Genomic DNA, 14,958 nt, shown 5'->3' with positions numbered 1-14,958 from the left:
CTGTATTCTACCAAACAACAAAGAAAAATTAAAACCAATTCTTCACAAATTCTCCCAAAATAGAAGAGAAAATACTCAGTATTACTCTGATACTAATATCAACTAAAGACAAAAAAAGAAAACTACAGGCCACTATCTCTCATTAATACAGAAGTAAAAATCCTCAATAAAATGCTAATAAATTTCATCCAACAAAATACAAAAAGGGAAAATAGATTTTTACAGCGACTTTATTCATAATTGCCAAAACTTAAAAGCAACCAAAATGTCCCTTAGTAGGTGAATGGATAAACAGTGGTATATCCAGATAATGGAATATTATTCAGTGCTAAAAAGAAATGAACTATCAACTCATAAGAAGACATGGAGGAACTTTATTGTGCATATAACTAAGAGAAGCCAATCTGAAAGGCTAGTACTGTATGATTCCAATTACAGGACATTCTGAAACAGGCAAAACTATGGAGACAGTAAAAAAGATCACTGATTGCCGGGAATTGGGGGAGGAGTGGACCAATGAATAGACAGAGCACAGGGGATTTTTAGGTCAATAAAAATACTCTGTATGATACTATAATGATGGATACATGCCATTATACACTTATCCAATTCCATCAAATGGGCAACATCAAGAGTGAATCCTAATGTAGACTATGGATTTGGGTAATTATGATGTCAATATAGGTTCCATAAATTGTAATGCCTCTATCAGTTCCAGTGGGGAATACTGATAATGGGTAAGCTATGCATGCATGGGGGCAAGGAGTATATGGGAAATCTTTATACTTTCAACTCTGCTGTGAACCTAAAACTATTTTCATATGGCATGATTTTGAACATAGAAAATCTAAGGAATCTATGAAAATTCTATTAAAACTAATAAACAATTAATAAACAATTTCTGCAAGGTTGCAGAATATAGGATCAACACAAAAACCTCAATTGAATTTCTAGACACAGTGAGCATCCAAATATGAAATTAAGAAAACAATCCCACTTACATTAGCATCAAAAAGAATAAAATACTTAAGGATAAATTTAACAAAATATGTGTCAAACTTACATTCTGAAAATTACAAAATACCACTTTAAAAACCTAAAAACAAAAAACGAAAGACATCCCATGTTCATGGATTATAAAACTTAATATATAGGAGATGAGTATGTTGAAAGATGATGACAAATATGGAGGATGGAGAATGAAGCCCTAATCTAAAAACTATACTCACTGTTGAGAAACCACAATACAAAGAAAAACCAAAGGCACAAATGAAAAAAAAAATTTGAAGGAGTGAAATAAAAAGAGATATTATGACAATGTTAAAAAACAAACAAAAAAAAAACAAAAATAAGGGTGTAAAAATTATAACCTTGGATTAGGCAATAGGCTTTTAGATATGACACCAAAAGTGCAAGCAACAAACGAAAAAAATGGACATCAAAAAATGTAAGAATTTTGTGCTTTCAAGAACATCATCAAGAAAGTGAAAAGACAACTCATAGCCTTCACTGGGGCTGTGGGCTGGGCTCATGTCTGCTCCTCATGTGTTCATTCAGGTGAAAGGGCAGCTTCCTGGGGCAAGCTCTTTACTTGACTTGGTTCATGTACTCCAGTGATTTGCCAAGGCCAGTTAACCTGCATCCCAAAGCAGAGCCTGAACCTACACAGTCAATGTGCAGATTCTAAGCATAAGAATAAATGCCTGTTGTTCTACTGGCAAAGGAAGCAGAAAAGTGGAATAGATATCTGATTAACATATACCTAACTAAAAAATTTTCAACATACTAGGATTTCAAAGTGGAGCTAGATTTAGACATTTTTCCTGGTTAACAGTGAGGCTGTAGAGTCTGACATCAAAATTTACAGGCTTCAAAATTTACTAATTGTGCAACCTCAACAGTACCCAAATTTGAGCCTCAGTTTCCTCATCTGTAAAGTGTCGTTTCCTCAATGAGTTGATGTAAAAACTAAAGAAGACAAAAGATGAGAAGCACTTAGAACTAAGCTTAGGACCCATTAATCATTCAATAAATTTTACAACTAGATAATCCCTATGGAATATAAACCATAACAAAGGAAAAACAACAGAAAACATATTTTCCACTAGTTCTAAAAAATTAGCATTAAAACATCTTTTCCATTAAGTTTAGTGAATGAGCATAAATCTCATAGAAAAAAACCAAAAATTACATTCCTGAAAAACCTATAAAACAAGTAACAGAAGACCTAGAAGTAAATATGGGTTAATTTCTGACTGTATAAAATGGTGAATCAGGGGTGCCTGGGTGGCTCAGTTGGTTAAGAATCTCCTTTTAGGGGATCCCTGGGTGGCTCAGTGTTTTAGCACCCGCCTTTGACCCAGAACGTGATCTTGGAGTCCCAGGATCGGATCTTGCATTGGGCCCCCTGCCTGGGGCCAGCTTCTCCCTCTGCCTCTCTCTCTCTCGATCTGTGTCTCTCATGAATAAATAAATAAATACTTAAAAAAAAAAAAAAGAATCTGCCTTTAGCTCAAGCTCAGGTCATGATCTTGGGGTCCTGGGATTAAGCCTTGTGCCCTCCTCCCTACTCAGCAGGAGGCCTGCTTCTCCCTCTCCCTGCTTGTGTTCCGTCAAATAAATAAATTTTAAAAAATCTTTAAAATGATGAATCAGGGGACACCTGGGTGGCTCAGGGGATGAGCGTCTGCCTTCAGCTCAGTGCATGATCCTGGGCCTCCTTGCAGGGAGCATGCTTCTCCCTTTACCTGTGTCTCTGGCTCTCTCTGTGTCTCTCATGAATAAATAAATAAAATCTTAAAAAAAAAATGATGAATCAGTGCTTTAGAAGAGGCTACTTTTCCAAGATATTAGCTCTCTTTATGTTGTTAAAAATGCCATATTAGTAACAAGGAATAAAAGGGGCTGAACTTTAAAAAACATAAATTCAAAGTTTGTGTCATTTAAGTTCTATTCCTTCTCCTGTCAGAAGAACCAAGAAGATGCGTATCCCTCTAGCCTTAGAGGGATATGCGTATCCCTCTTAGCCGTTTCCAAGGTTCTCCCTGGTATTACACCACTTTCCTTTCCTTCGTTTTTAAGATCCTTAATAGGACAAATCTTTTTTAAAAAGTTTACAGTAAGGGCATAAAGGCAATTACATATCAGTTCTGTGATATGACTGGAAACTTTTTCTAAAAAGGGATTTTTTTCTTAAAGTACGAATATGAAATATTTCTTTAAAAACTTGGAGCATGATGTATTTTTTCATATTTTTCTTGGATATTTTATATTCTTATTTTGCAAATATATTCTAGACTCTGGTTGAATAGACTTGCCTTATACTAAGAAAAATCTTTAGAATCTTTTTTTTAAAGATTTATTTATTTGAGAGACAGCACATGCACAAGGGGGAATGGACAGAGGGAGAAGGAAAGGGAGAGAATCTCAAGCACACTCCCCACTGAGTGTGGAGCTGGTTGCGGGGCTTGATCTCAGGAACTTGAGATCACCACCTGAGCAGAAACCAGGTGCCCCAAATATTTAGAATCTTTATTCAGATAAGTCTGAAGATTTAAACAGAAGTTATATTAGTTTAATAATGATGGATCCTATACAAAAATTGTGTTTTAAAAATATACTTAAGTCCTGTTTCAGGCCACATTAATATTTTAAAGTTTTTTTTTTTCTCCTATATATCTCAGATACTTTTTTTCTTTATGGTTTTGTTTCTACTCTTACCATCTTCCATTTTATTTTTCAGCTGGTTGTGGTTTATATACAGAATGCTATTGGTTTTTGCATAAATTTTGTGTCCATATTGGATTCAGTTTTTTCTCTTCAGCTGCCCATATATATATCATCTAGCTGTCATAATTTTGCATGCACCTTCCCAATTTTTATCTATTTTTTCTCTTTATTATATCCCTAGGCATATAGAAATACAGTAAATAAATGCAGTAGCATGGGCAATCTGGTTGTGTTCTTGACTTCAGTGTCTCATTTTCCCTAGTAAACAGGGTGTTGGCTTTTAGCTTATTATGTGTAGAAAAATTGTTAACAATATTGTGTTAAGAAAGTATCCTTTTACTCCTATTTTATAGATTCTTTTTTTTTTTTAAAGATTTTATTTACTTATTCATGAGAGACACAGAGAGAGGCAGAAACAGGAGAAGCAGGCTCCATGCAAGGAGCCCAATATGGGACTCGATCCCAGAACTCTGGGATCACCCCGAGCCAAAGGCAGACACTCAATCGCTGAGCCACCCAGGCGTCCCTGTAGATTCTTTTAAAATCTGAAGTTCTGGGCAGCCCAGGTGGCTCAGTGGTTTAGTGCTGCCTTTGGCCCGGGGTGTGATCCTAGAGACCCAGGTTCGAGTCCCATGTTGGGCTCCCTGTATGGAGTCTGCTTCTCCCTCTGCCTGTGTCACTGCCTCTCTTTCTGTGTCTGTCATGAATAAATAAAATCTTTAAAAAAAATCTGAAGTTCTGATTTTTAAAAAATTAGCAGATCTATGAAACTGATTATCTTTTAATACGATGAATTATATTAATAGATTCCCTTAACTTGAAACATCTTAGTGATAGAAAAGAATATTTCACTCAATTCTTCTCTAGTCTATAAATTCTTTGCAATTCCAGTTAAAATCACAACAAGATTTTTCTTCTTTTAGAACTAGATAAACTGATTCTAAAATTCAAGTAGAGATATAGGGGTCCTAAAGTAGCTAAAATTTTTCTGAAAGACTAGCAACAACATATATGTGGTGGGAAGTGGAGAAATCCTTGCCTAAGCAACAGGGTTATTTTAAAGTTACAGTACTTAAAACAAGAAAAGTACAGTACTGGTATAAATGTAGACAAATAGATTAAAGAAACAGAATAAAAAGTCTAGGAACAATTAAGCATGTACATGATAAGGGTGGCATCACAAAAGAAATACCTATTTAACAATGGTGTTGGAATTGGTCTTCTACATGTAAAAATAATTCTGATGAAAGAATTATCAGTAAATGCTTACTTAAAATCAATCACAAAATTAAATTCCAATTAGACTAAGACTAAATATGATAAACAAAGTTTTGAAAACAGACTAACTTTAAACCTAATATTATGAAAGATATCTTAGAACAGACCAACATTGGCAACTCGGGAAAGAAAGAACTATTAAATGCTGATGCTGTATATTAATGTTGACTGAATTCTTATTGTGTGTACATATTTATCATGTGCTAAATATAACCAACTAAATTTAAAGTGTCTATACAACAAAAGATACCTAACACCATAAATGTGGCAGATTTGCAGGTTACCTATATAAATCCTATTGCTAAGAAAAGCATTCTCAAATTCCCTAATCTCAAGTAGAAAAGGGAAAACAATATAAAATGAATGAATAACATGAACAGTTAATTGGCAAAATTTGCATTCCTTCACTCAGGAGTGGGCTTCAATCTCTATAGTATCATAATGTAGCCCTAGAGTTAGTTTGTATGGGTTTGAATTCTGGCTTTATTGCACACTTCATGCATGAAGTTATGCCAGCTTTTTAACCTCTGCACTTTAATTCCCTTCTTTGTAGAAGATTTTTCTACTTGTAGTCTATTCACATATAAATAAAAGCTGCTGTGAACTATATTTATAGCCAGGAACAGTGACAGTCCATTTCTATTTGATAGTCCAAAATATCTGGCTCTTGTATCTGACATCTGACAGGAATTGTTATGAATTTTTTGAGAGCTAAGAGTATTCCATCTGTGTAGATTACAACTCTTCGCCTTGATTCCAGCTTTTTCCTATATAAAGAAAATGCATGTGTGAACTATTTGGAATCCTCTTATAAAAGATGATTACCCACCAATTCAAAATACATCTAAAAAAATGTATCTGCAAATCTGAATGTGTTTCTTTTTGACATTAGTATTTTAAGATACTTTCTGACCATTTTTATTCCAACTGCCTCTTCATGTTCTTCACATAATTTTCTATTTTCTTAATTATTAGTTTTTAAGAATTGTTAGTATATTTATGTTATATGTATTACAAAAACTATTCCCAGTTTTGCCTTATTACAGTATTTATGGTAGTTTTACTGAAGAGACGGATTTTTTTTTTTTATGATAGTCACAGAGAGAGAGAGAGAGAGAGAGAGAGAGGCAGAGACATAGGCAGAGGGAGAAGCAGGCTCCATGCACCGGGAGCCCGATGTGGGATTTGATCCCGGGTCTCCAGGATCACGCCCTGGGCCAAAGGCAGGCAGGCGCCAAACCGCTGCGCCACCCAGGGATCCCTGAAGAGAAGGATTAACTGTATGAACCCAAATCAGACATCTTCACGTTTATCTCATTGGTTTCATATGTTAAACTAAAAAGGCAAGTCAATGAATATAGCCAACACATCCCAAGGCCTTTTCAGATAGGAAGGATTTCTATAGCTAAGAATTATTAACAATATTTACTATTTATGGAGCACTTATTATGTACATTTAACCCTCCCATTATTCCTACTGGATAAGTATGATTTTTATCCTCATTTACAAACAATGTAAATGAGGCCATAGCGATTAAGAAACCTGCCCATAATCATGCACTTCGTAAGTTGCTGGGCCTAGATTTGAACCCAAGTCTCTATAAGCCTAGAGAACCACTCAGCCAACAGGAGAAATAATCTCAAGAACATGATCGTACTCCCAAAGAAGTGTGTTTGTGTGTTTCAGGATGGGAAATATGAGTTGAGGAAAAGAGGTAGCAAAAAGGAAAGTATTTAACTACAGGGGTGCGAGGGATTCCAGAGCTGGCAACAAAAAAAGTCAAGAACAAAGGAGAATGAGTCATTTAGCAAGAAGACAAACAATACTGTATCCTCTAAGGCCATTAAAAAAAAAAAAAAAGATGTGGAAAGTTATGGATACAAGGACTATTAAGATTTCTCCATAGAATGCTAGTGCATTTTAGTTCAGTTTGTAAAAAATTTCAACAGAAGAAAATATATACGTAGGATCATTTGAAAAACATGTTCCATTTACTCTTGCAGGTAATTTTAGCTTTTAATCTTTGGCCAGGACAGAGTTTTTAAAAAACTGAGCTTAAAATTATAAGAATTATGGAATTATTTTGGAATTTCTTTGACCTAGGTCCCAATGAAAAGCTTTCTCTTTCCAGGGACACTTGGCTGGCTCAGTCAGTAGAGCATACAATTCTTGATCTCAGTGTTCTAAGTTTGGGCCCCATGCTGGGTATAGGAATTACTTTAAAAAAATAATAAAATCTTTGAAAAGCTTTCTCTTTCCTTAATTATTAGCCTTTTCCTCATAAACAGTATAAATTATGTAATAAACTTCATGTCCTAGTTCGATTTTGTTTCTCCAGCTCATATTCAAATTGAACTTTGTATGGACCTGTTTCTGAATAGTCACATTCCAAATTTCACCTGGTTCTGATCTTCTATCTGTATTTTTCCTCACTCTAATTTTTATCAATTTAGTTTTTTCCAATTTACTGGTAAGTTTAGGTAACCCACTGCAATTGAACTGCAAAATAACAAAGGAAACAAATAAATGCTTAAAACGTACAAGAGACCGGGTCATATCCTCTTCTTCCAAAAGGCCAGGGTCCTGAGAATGCCAAGCTGAGGAAAGAGAAATAAAAGAGATTTATTTCAGAGCTCCAGACAAAGGTATATAGAAATCTTCAGTACCACGTGGCTATATCATCTATGATGATCGTCAGAGCATTGAGAAATGTTAACCACCACCAGCAAATGAGATGCTGAAATGTACAAGAAAGACTAATGTTACCCTATAGGATCTGACAGGAATTTCTGGAGGGCTAAGTATAGGGTGACCAATGAATCTATTCAAAATACAGGCTTTCCCTAGGATCCTGTTATTTTACTCTTAATAGAAAATTTACCTCAAGTACATAATAATAATTACCATAAAGATTTAAGAATTATATAATTTATGAAGCACTATAAAAAATTTGGAGGGCAGCCCGGGTGGCTCAGCGGTTTAGCACCTCCTTCAGCCCAGGGCATGATCCTGGAGACCCAGAATCAAGTCCCACATCAGGCTCCCTGCATGGAGCCTGCTTCTCCCTCTGCTTGTGTCTCTGCCTCTCTCTCTCTGTGTCTCTCATGAATAAATAAATAAAATCTTAAAAAAAAAATTTGGAAAAACTTTAATTAGGGACAGTTTAGGCGCTGTAAACCAATAAAAAAGCTAGAATAAAATGTAGTCATGATTCTAATGACATTTCAAACAATTTCTTTTTTAATCTAAAAAATTCAGAGCCTTCAGGTTAAAAATACATTTTTGCATTTCCTTCTTCTCTCTCCCAAAACCAACCAAAATGAAAGTAAAGGAACAAAGGAAGCTGAGTCTCATAAAGATAAAGAATATAGAAGACTTCAGCAGATAAGAGATGTCAACAAAATTTTGGAAACTAGAGATTGGACAGATAATTGTTATCTAATTTAACCAGAGAAAGCTGAAGCTTAAGTGAGGGTGGGGGAAGGATGGGGAAACCATGGCAGAACCCTTGAACAGCTTAGGAATGCAGTCACTAGGTACTTCTGCAGGCAGGTGTGTGGGAATGGGAACTGAATGTAAGGGTTTGGAGCAATGTAGAGAAAATAAGGGAATTAAGTGAAAGTTGTAATATTGAAAGATGAGGTGTGTCCCTCCAATCCTTCATTTCCTACTGTGTTTGCCTTCCAAAAGCAGTTCTGGCTTATATTCCTCAAGCAAAATCTAAGACTTCTTACTTCTTGCAGGGGGAACCGACTAGCCTCCCCCAAAATAGATACAGATCCTGACATTTGGTCAATCTTCAACCTCTAATAAAACACCATATTAGAATGAAAGGCAAGGAGAAGGTGGGTGGGAGAGGGGTGAGGTGAGGGAGATAAGAAAGAGGTTAGGTAGAAAACAGAGATAAATCCTTATGTCCATTGTCAAAAGTCAACTAAAACTGAGAAACTAAGCATGGGCAGTATGAGGATATTATTCAGGAAAGTGCAGTGAATACTAAAATGTGGGATCAGGGATGAGAAAGAATAGAGTAGGAAATTTTGTTTATGATTATACATTTAACAGCCCTTTAAAAAAATCTAAACTAAGAAAAACAGAAATTACATTTAAAATAGTTATTTTAGGGGATCCCTGGGTGGCTCAGTGGTTTAGCGCCTGCCTTTGGCCCAGGCCGCGATCCTGGAGTCCCGGGATCGAATCCCACGTCAGGCTCCCGGCATGGAGCCTGCTTCTCTCTCCTCCTGTGTCTCTGCCTCTCTCTCTCTCTCTCTATGTCTATCATAAATAAATAAATAAATCTTTAAAAAAAATAGTTATTTTAAAAAATCAAACAATAGTTAAGTGAATAAATAAAAAACAAAATGCCTACCCTGCAGTCAGTAACACTCAAGTGAAGTTTCTTGGTAGTAGTACTGAATTTCCTAACTCTTTTTAAAATCTCTCTGCCCCGGGATCCCTGGGTGGCTCAGCGGTTTAGCGCCTGCCTTCGGCCCAGGGCGTGATCCTGGAGTCCCGGGATCGAGTCCCACATTGGGCTCCCTGCATGGAGCCTGCTTCTCCCCCTGCCTGTGTCTCTGCCTCTCTTTTTCTGTGTCTCGCATGAATAAATAAATAAAATCTTAAAAAAAAAAAATCTCTGCCCATAAACTGTGCCCATCTCTGAGCCACCTCACCTCTCCTTTCCATCAGCTGGGTTAAATGCTCCACTGTCACAGAGCTACTGCTGATCTCTGAAGGTTGAGATGTCATTCAAGCCTTCCCCTCTCAGGCAGAAGGGTTAAGATAAGCTGCAGATCCAACAATTCCAGGGTCCACTCAATCTCAGGGCTCTGCAGCCTCTCAGGTCAGAAGGTCTTCCATGATGGATACCTGCTCTCCAGGCTTCCTTTTACTCACATCACAGATCTGTCTTATCTTTGTGGAGGCAGGACCTGTGGGCTTATGATATAAATCCAATTTACTTGATGTTTTCTCACTAGATCTCTGTAGTAACCAGCCTCCAAGGTAGCTTCTAATGATCACTACCTTATGGTATTCATAGTTTTTGTTCAACCTCTCCTATACTAAATAGAGTTGTCCTGTTTAACCAATAGAATATTGCAAAAATGATACTGTGTGACTTCCAAAGTTAGGTCATAAAAGACATTGTGGTCTCTGTATTGCACATTTTTTGAATCATGCACTTTGAAGGAAGTCAGCCACCATGCCATGAAGACACTCAAACAGCCCTAGGGCAAGGCTCCTGCCAGCAACCAGCACTAACTTGTCAGCCATCTAGAAAGCAAATCCTCCAGCCCCAGTCTAGCCTAACAATGACTGCAACTTTGTTAACATCTTGACTGCAACTTCATGAAATACCTGAGCCAGACCATTCAGCTAAGTTGTTTCCCACCCACCACTGAGTGTGAGATAATTGTTTATTATTGTTTAAGCCAGTGAATTTTGAGGTAATTTGTTACACAATAGTAAAAAACTAATACAGTCCCAAACAATTAGCTTCCTTGCTTATAATTCACATTTCCTGGAGTCACAGACCAGAGCTGCTGGATGCAAAGACAGTAAGAACCTGGAGGAACACTCAAAGGTTCAGCAACCTAGGTTGAACTAAGTACTCAAGAGAAACACCAAGATTCTAGAAACAAGGTGAACACAACAGTGATGTTTACATAATATCTGTTCTTCAAATATCTTCTGTGAGCATTAAAGTGTAGACTCAGTGTAGTGACAGATACAAAGTTGAGTCAAAAAAGATTCAGATTTGCAGCAACCTCAGGTTTGGAGTAAAAGAGAGTTGCAGCTATTCCATTTCCTATTTATCCTGGCAATCAAGGTAAAAGAGAGTTGCAATTTAGGATTCCCATACTCTTCATCTGAAATTAGAATTATACTCACATCACAATGATATTGGATGAATAAAATGGCTAAGTTAAGAAATATTAATTTATCATCTGCTTTAAGCCTTTATTACATAGAATAAAAAAGTAATATACAAGAATGTAGACTAATCCTTACACTGTATGACAGAACAGAATAAAACAGAAACATTCAATTGTAATAAATTTTGAGATACTCTTAATATCCCTCACACAATTTCTATTTTCCCCTAGGCAATTATCACTAATAAACTATTTATCATACATATTGTCTGTGTATCCCCTCATTATAAACTCCATGAAAACAGGAATTTTTTTTTTTATCTCTCTTTGCCATTGATGGTAGGTGCTCAAAAAAATATGTTGATTAAAATGGTGTAACCACTATGGAAAACAATATGGCAGTGAAAAAAAAAAAAAAAAAAAAAAACAGAATTTACCAGATCCAAAAATTCCACTTCTGGGTACATACCCAAAAGAACTGAAAGCAAGGACTTGAACAAATATTTGTACACTCATTTATAGCAGCATATTTGTAATAGTCAAAAGGTAGAAGAAACCCACATATGCATTGACAGATGAATGAATGGATAAACAAAATGCAGTGTATACATAGTGTGGAATATTATGAAATTCTGACATGCTTTAACATGGATGAACCTGGAAGAAATTATGCTAAGTTAAATAAACTCTTCACAAAAAAACAAATACTGTATGATTCAACTTATATGAGGTATGTAGAGTAGTCAAATTCATATAGACAGAAAGTAGGGACGTCTGGGTGGCTCAGTGGTTGAGTCGGCCTTTGGCTCAGGGTGCAATCCTGGGTCCAGGGATTGAGTTCTGCATCCGGCTCCCTGCGAGGAGCCTGCTTCTCCCTCTATGTCTTTGCCTCTATGTGTTTCTCATGAAAAAATAAATAAAATCCTTAAAAAAAAATTCACATAGAAAAGTAGAATGGAAGTTTCTGGGACTGAGAGATCCAAGGAATGGGGAAGTTATTGCTTAATGGGTACAAAGTTTCTCTTTTACAAGATGAAAGAGTTCTAGGGATAAATGGTGGTGACACTGGTACAGCAATATGAATGTAAGGCCACTGAACTCTACACTTAAAAATGATTAAAATGTTAAATGTTGGGGCAGCCTGGGTGGCTCAGCGGTTTAAGTGCCGCCTTCAGCCCAGGGCTGGATCCTGGAGACCCCGGATCGAGTTCCATATCGGGCTCCCTGCGTGGAGCCTGCTTCTCCCTCTGCCTGTGTCCTTGCCTCTCTCCCTCTCTGTGTGTCTGTCATGAATAAATAAATAAAATCTTTAAAAAAAAAAGTTAAACGTTTTTGTGCTTCTAGCTTTGTCAAGGTATAATTAACGTACAAAAAGTTGCACACATTTAATATATATATATCCTGATGAGTTAGACATATATATATATATTCATGATACCAATTCCATAACCAAGGTACTAAACATATCCATCACCTCCAAAAATTTCCTTGAGTTCTTTTGTTTCTGTGGTAGAACAATTAATACAAGATCTGTACTCAAAACAAAGTATATAATACTGTATTGTTAATATAGGTGTTGTGTTGTACAGACCTCTACAACTTATTTTTCTTGCGTAATATAAATTTTGTACCCATAGAAAAACAATTTCCCATTTCCCTCTACTCCCTAGGCTCTGGCAACCATTATTCTATTCTTGTGCCTCTTGAATCTATTTTAGATATGTCATACAAATGGAATCATGAAGTATTAATTCTCTGACTGGCTTACTTCCCATAACATAATGTTCTTTAGTTTCATCCCTGTTGTCACAAACAGCAGGCTCTCCTTCTTTGAATAATATTCCATTGTATGTATATACCACATTTTCTTTATCCATTCATCTACTGATGTTTCCTTATTTTGGCTATTATAAATAATGCTGCAATGAAAATGGGGGTGCAGATATTAAGATGGAAAATTTTATGTTATGTGTTAAGTTTTATCACAATTAAAAAGTATATATACATATATACACGTATAAAAAGACACAGATACACATTTATATATGTACAAAAGATGTGTATATATATATATATATATATATATATATATATACACTTAAATGAATTCTACTACTCTGGTGAATTTAAAATCAGAAGAAAGGAATATATTAGATAAGGATAACACAGAAATGGGTGGGTAGTTTGGAGTTCATGTATTCTAAAGTCTTAAGTTGGGGTTTTGTTAAGTATGTATGTTAAAAATTCAAGGAAAAGAACGGAAACCAAAGCAGTGGAGAGAGAAAAGTGAATAAGCTAAATCTACACAATAAAAAAGCTACAATATATAGAAAGCAAATTTTTATCAGCATCCCAATAAATGCAAATGAATTTAACTCACCTATTAAAATAACATTCAAACAGGATAAAAGGGTAAAAAGTCCAGCAATATACTCTTTACAAGAGACCTAAAGCATAAAAACATAAAAAGAAGGGGTTGGAAAATGAACTTCCTGGATAATACAATAACAAAATCTGAACAGGAATATTATCAGACAAAAGAGAACTTGGAGTAAAAGGCGTTCACCAGGATAAAGAGGCATGGTTCCTAATGCAGTAAATTGAAATCTTGGTCCCAATTCTTCATGTCCCTCTAATATTCACACTCCTTGCCACTAACTTTACTTTGTCCTCCCACCTGAGTTTTATGTTAAGCCATGTGCTTGCTTTAGCTAATGTATTATTAGCATACGGAGGAGCAGAGGTATTTAAGGGTGTTTGTATGGTTTGTCCTGCGCTCTGATGATCCATGATGAGAGCATGTCCTGATAACTACTGTCCTTTTAGCCTGAGTGGCAGAAAGAACATACATAGAACAGATCTAAATCCATCCTGCAGTCTAATTACTCAGCCAACAACAGCCTAAATAAGCTGAACACAGAGAACCAAGGAACAGGTGAACATGCGAATAAATGCTTGCTGTTTATGCCACGGATTTACAGGTAGTTTTGTTAGCATTACTATCATGGCAATAGCTAAGTAATACATATGATAAAAGATGCAAGCCATATGATGTTGAGATCATGAATCTGGAAAAGATCCACAGGAAAACTGGAAGGCAACAGAACAGAACCAAGAACTTCTGAGGGAAGGGAGGGAAGGCAGCAAAGGAGACTAAGGAGTGGCCAAAGGACAGGGAGGACTGCCTAAAACCAAATACAAAATTTTATACAATTTTTTTTCCAAGACGTTATCGAGTATGACAAATACTATACAGAAGTCAACTCAAGAACCACGACACATATCACAAATAGCTCATCACAGACCTTTCACGACAATCAAACACCATACAACCACACACAACCACAAACATCGTCATTACACACCACACCTCAAACATCCCATCACAATTAGTCCATCACACTCACACACATCACCACAGTCACTCTCTCTCTTTCACACACACACACACACACACACACACACACACACACACACACACACACACTCCCACCACAGTTTCTTGGTGCAACAACTCCAACCACTCTCCAGGAGCGTATTCCCACCCCAAGCACTTTGCACCGTGGCCACTCCAGACGCGCTGGGCCTCCCGAGAGGCTCCGCCCCGTCAGCCTCGCCGCCTAGCGGCCTCGCAGCCCAAACAGCTCAAGCCCCTCCCCCATGCCCCGCTGCGGGGACGCGGTAGCGTCACCTGCCGGAAACGCCCGAATGCGCCTTCAGCTCGCGGTTTCTGGGAGGTTATGTGAAGGCGACCGACAGAAAGGCCCAGGCCAGACGCGGGTAACGCCGAACCATCCCTTCGCGCCCTCCTCCCAACGGACGTTCCCGAGCACACCACCTCCCAGAAGGCTTCGCGGCCTGATTTAACTTCCGACCGGAAAGCTGTCTGCGTTTCCTGTGTGAGGAAGGGGATGCACCAGGCCGGCGCCGAAGGCCCGGCTGGAAGATGCCAACCTACCGTGCCTCGCAACCCTGAGACTGGCTGAGAACTGCAGTTACAGTCGTTTCGGGAGTGCCCTGGCAGGTCGCTGAGAGGAATTGGCCGCGGGGCCGCGGGTGCATCTCCGGACTACA

The 14,958-nt window shown here is 37.3% G+C and overlaps 1 protein-coding gene across 7 annotated transcripts in view; it reads right to left on the bottom strand.

Moving 5' to 3' along the window:
- Window positions 1–14,919, bottom strand: part of ZNF568 (zinc finger protein 568) — an 83,581-nt gene extending 68,662 nt beyond the window's left edge. For 3 of the 7 annotated variants that reach the window (XM_055310638.1, XM_055310643.1, XM_055310644.1), the window contains exons 1-4: window positions 14,576–14,691; window positions 13,265–13,331; window positions 9,682–9,946; window positions 7,550–7,605 (exon numbers count right to left, since the gene is read on the bottom strand). In XM_055310638.1, the coding sequence (XP_055166613.1) occupies window positions 7,550–7,605; window positions 9,682–9,757 (132 nt within the window). In that variant the 5' untranslated portion in view covers window positions 9,758–9,946; window positions 13,265–13,331; window positions 14,576–14,691. Of the gene's footprint in view, window positions 1–7,549; window positions 7,606–9,681; window positions 9,947–13,264; window positions 13,332–14,429; window positions 14,465–14,575; window positions 14,692–14,842 lie in introns of those variants that run through there. The other 4 variants (XM_055310639.1, XM_055310640.1, XM_055310642.1 and 1 more) reach the window with 4 other exon arrangements.
- Between the last annotated feature and the right edge of the window lie 39 nt (window positions 14,920–14,958).

Source organism: Nyctereutes procyonoides, unplaced genomic scaffold, assembly GCF_905146905.1.
Source record: "Nyctereutes procyonoides isolate TBG_1078 unplaced genomic scaffold, NYPRO_anot_genome, whole genome shotgun sequence".
NCBI classification, from domain to species: Eukaryota; Metazoa; Chordata; class Mammalia; order Carnivora; family Canidae; genus Nyctereutes; species Nyctereutes procyonoides.
This window is presented reverse-complemented; position numbering and strand designations above follow the sequence as displayed.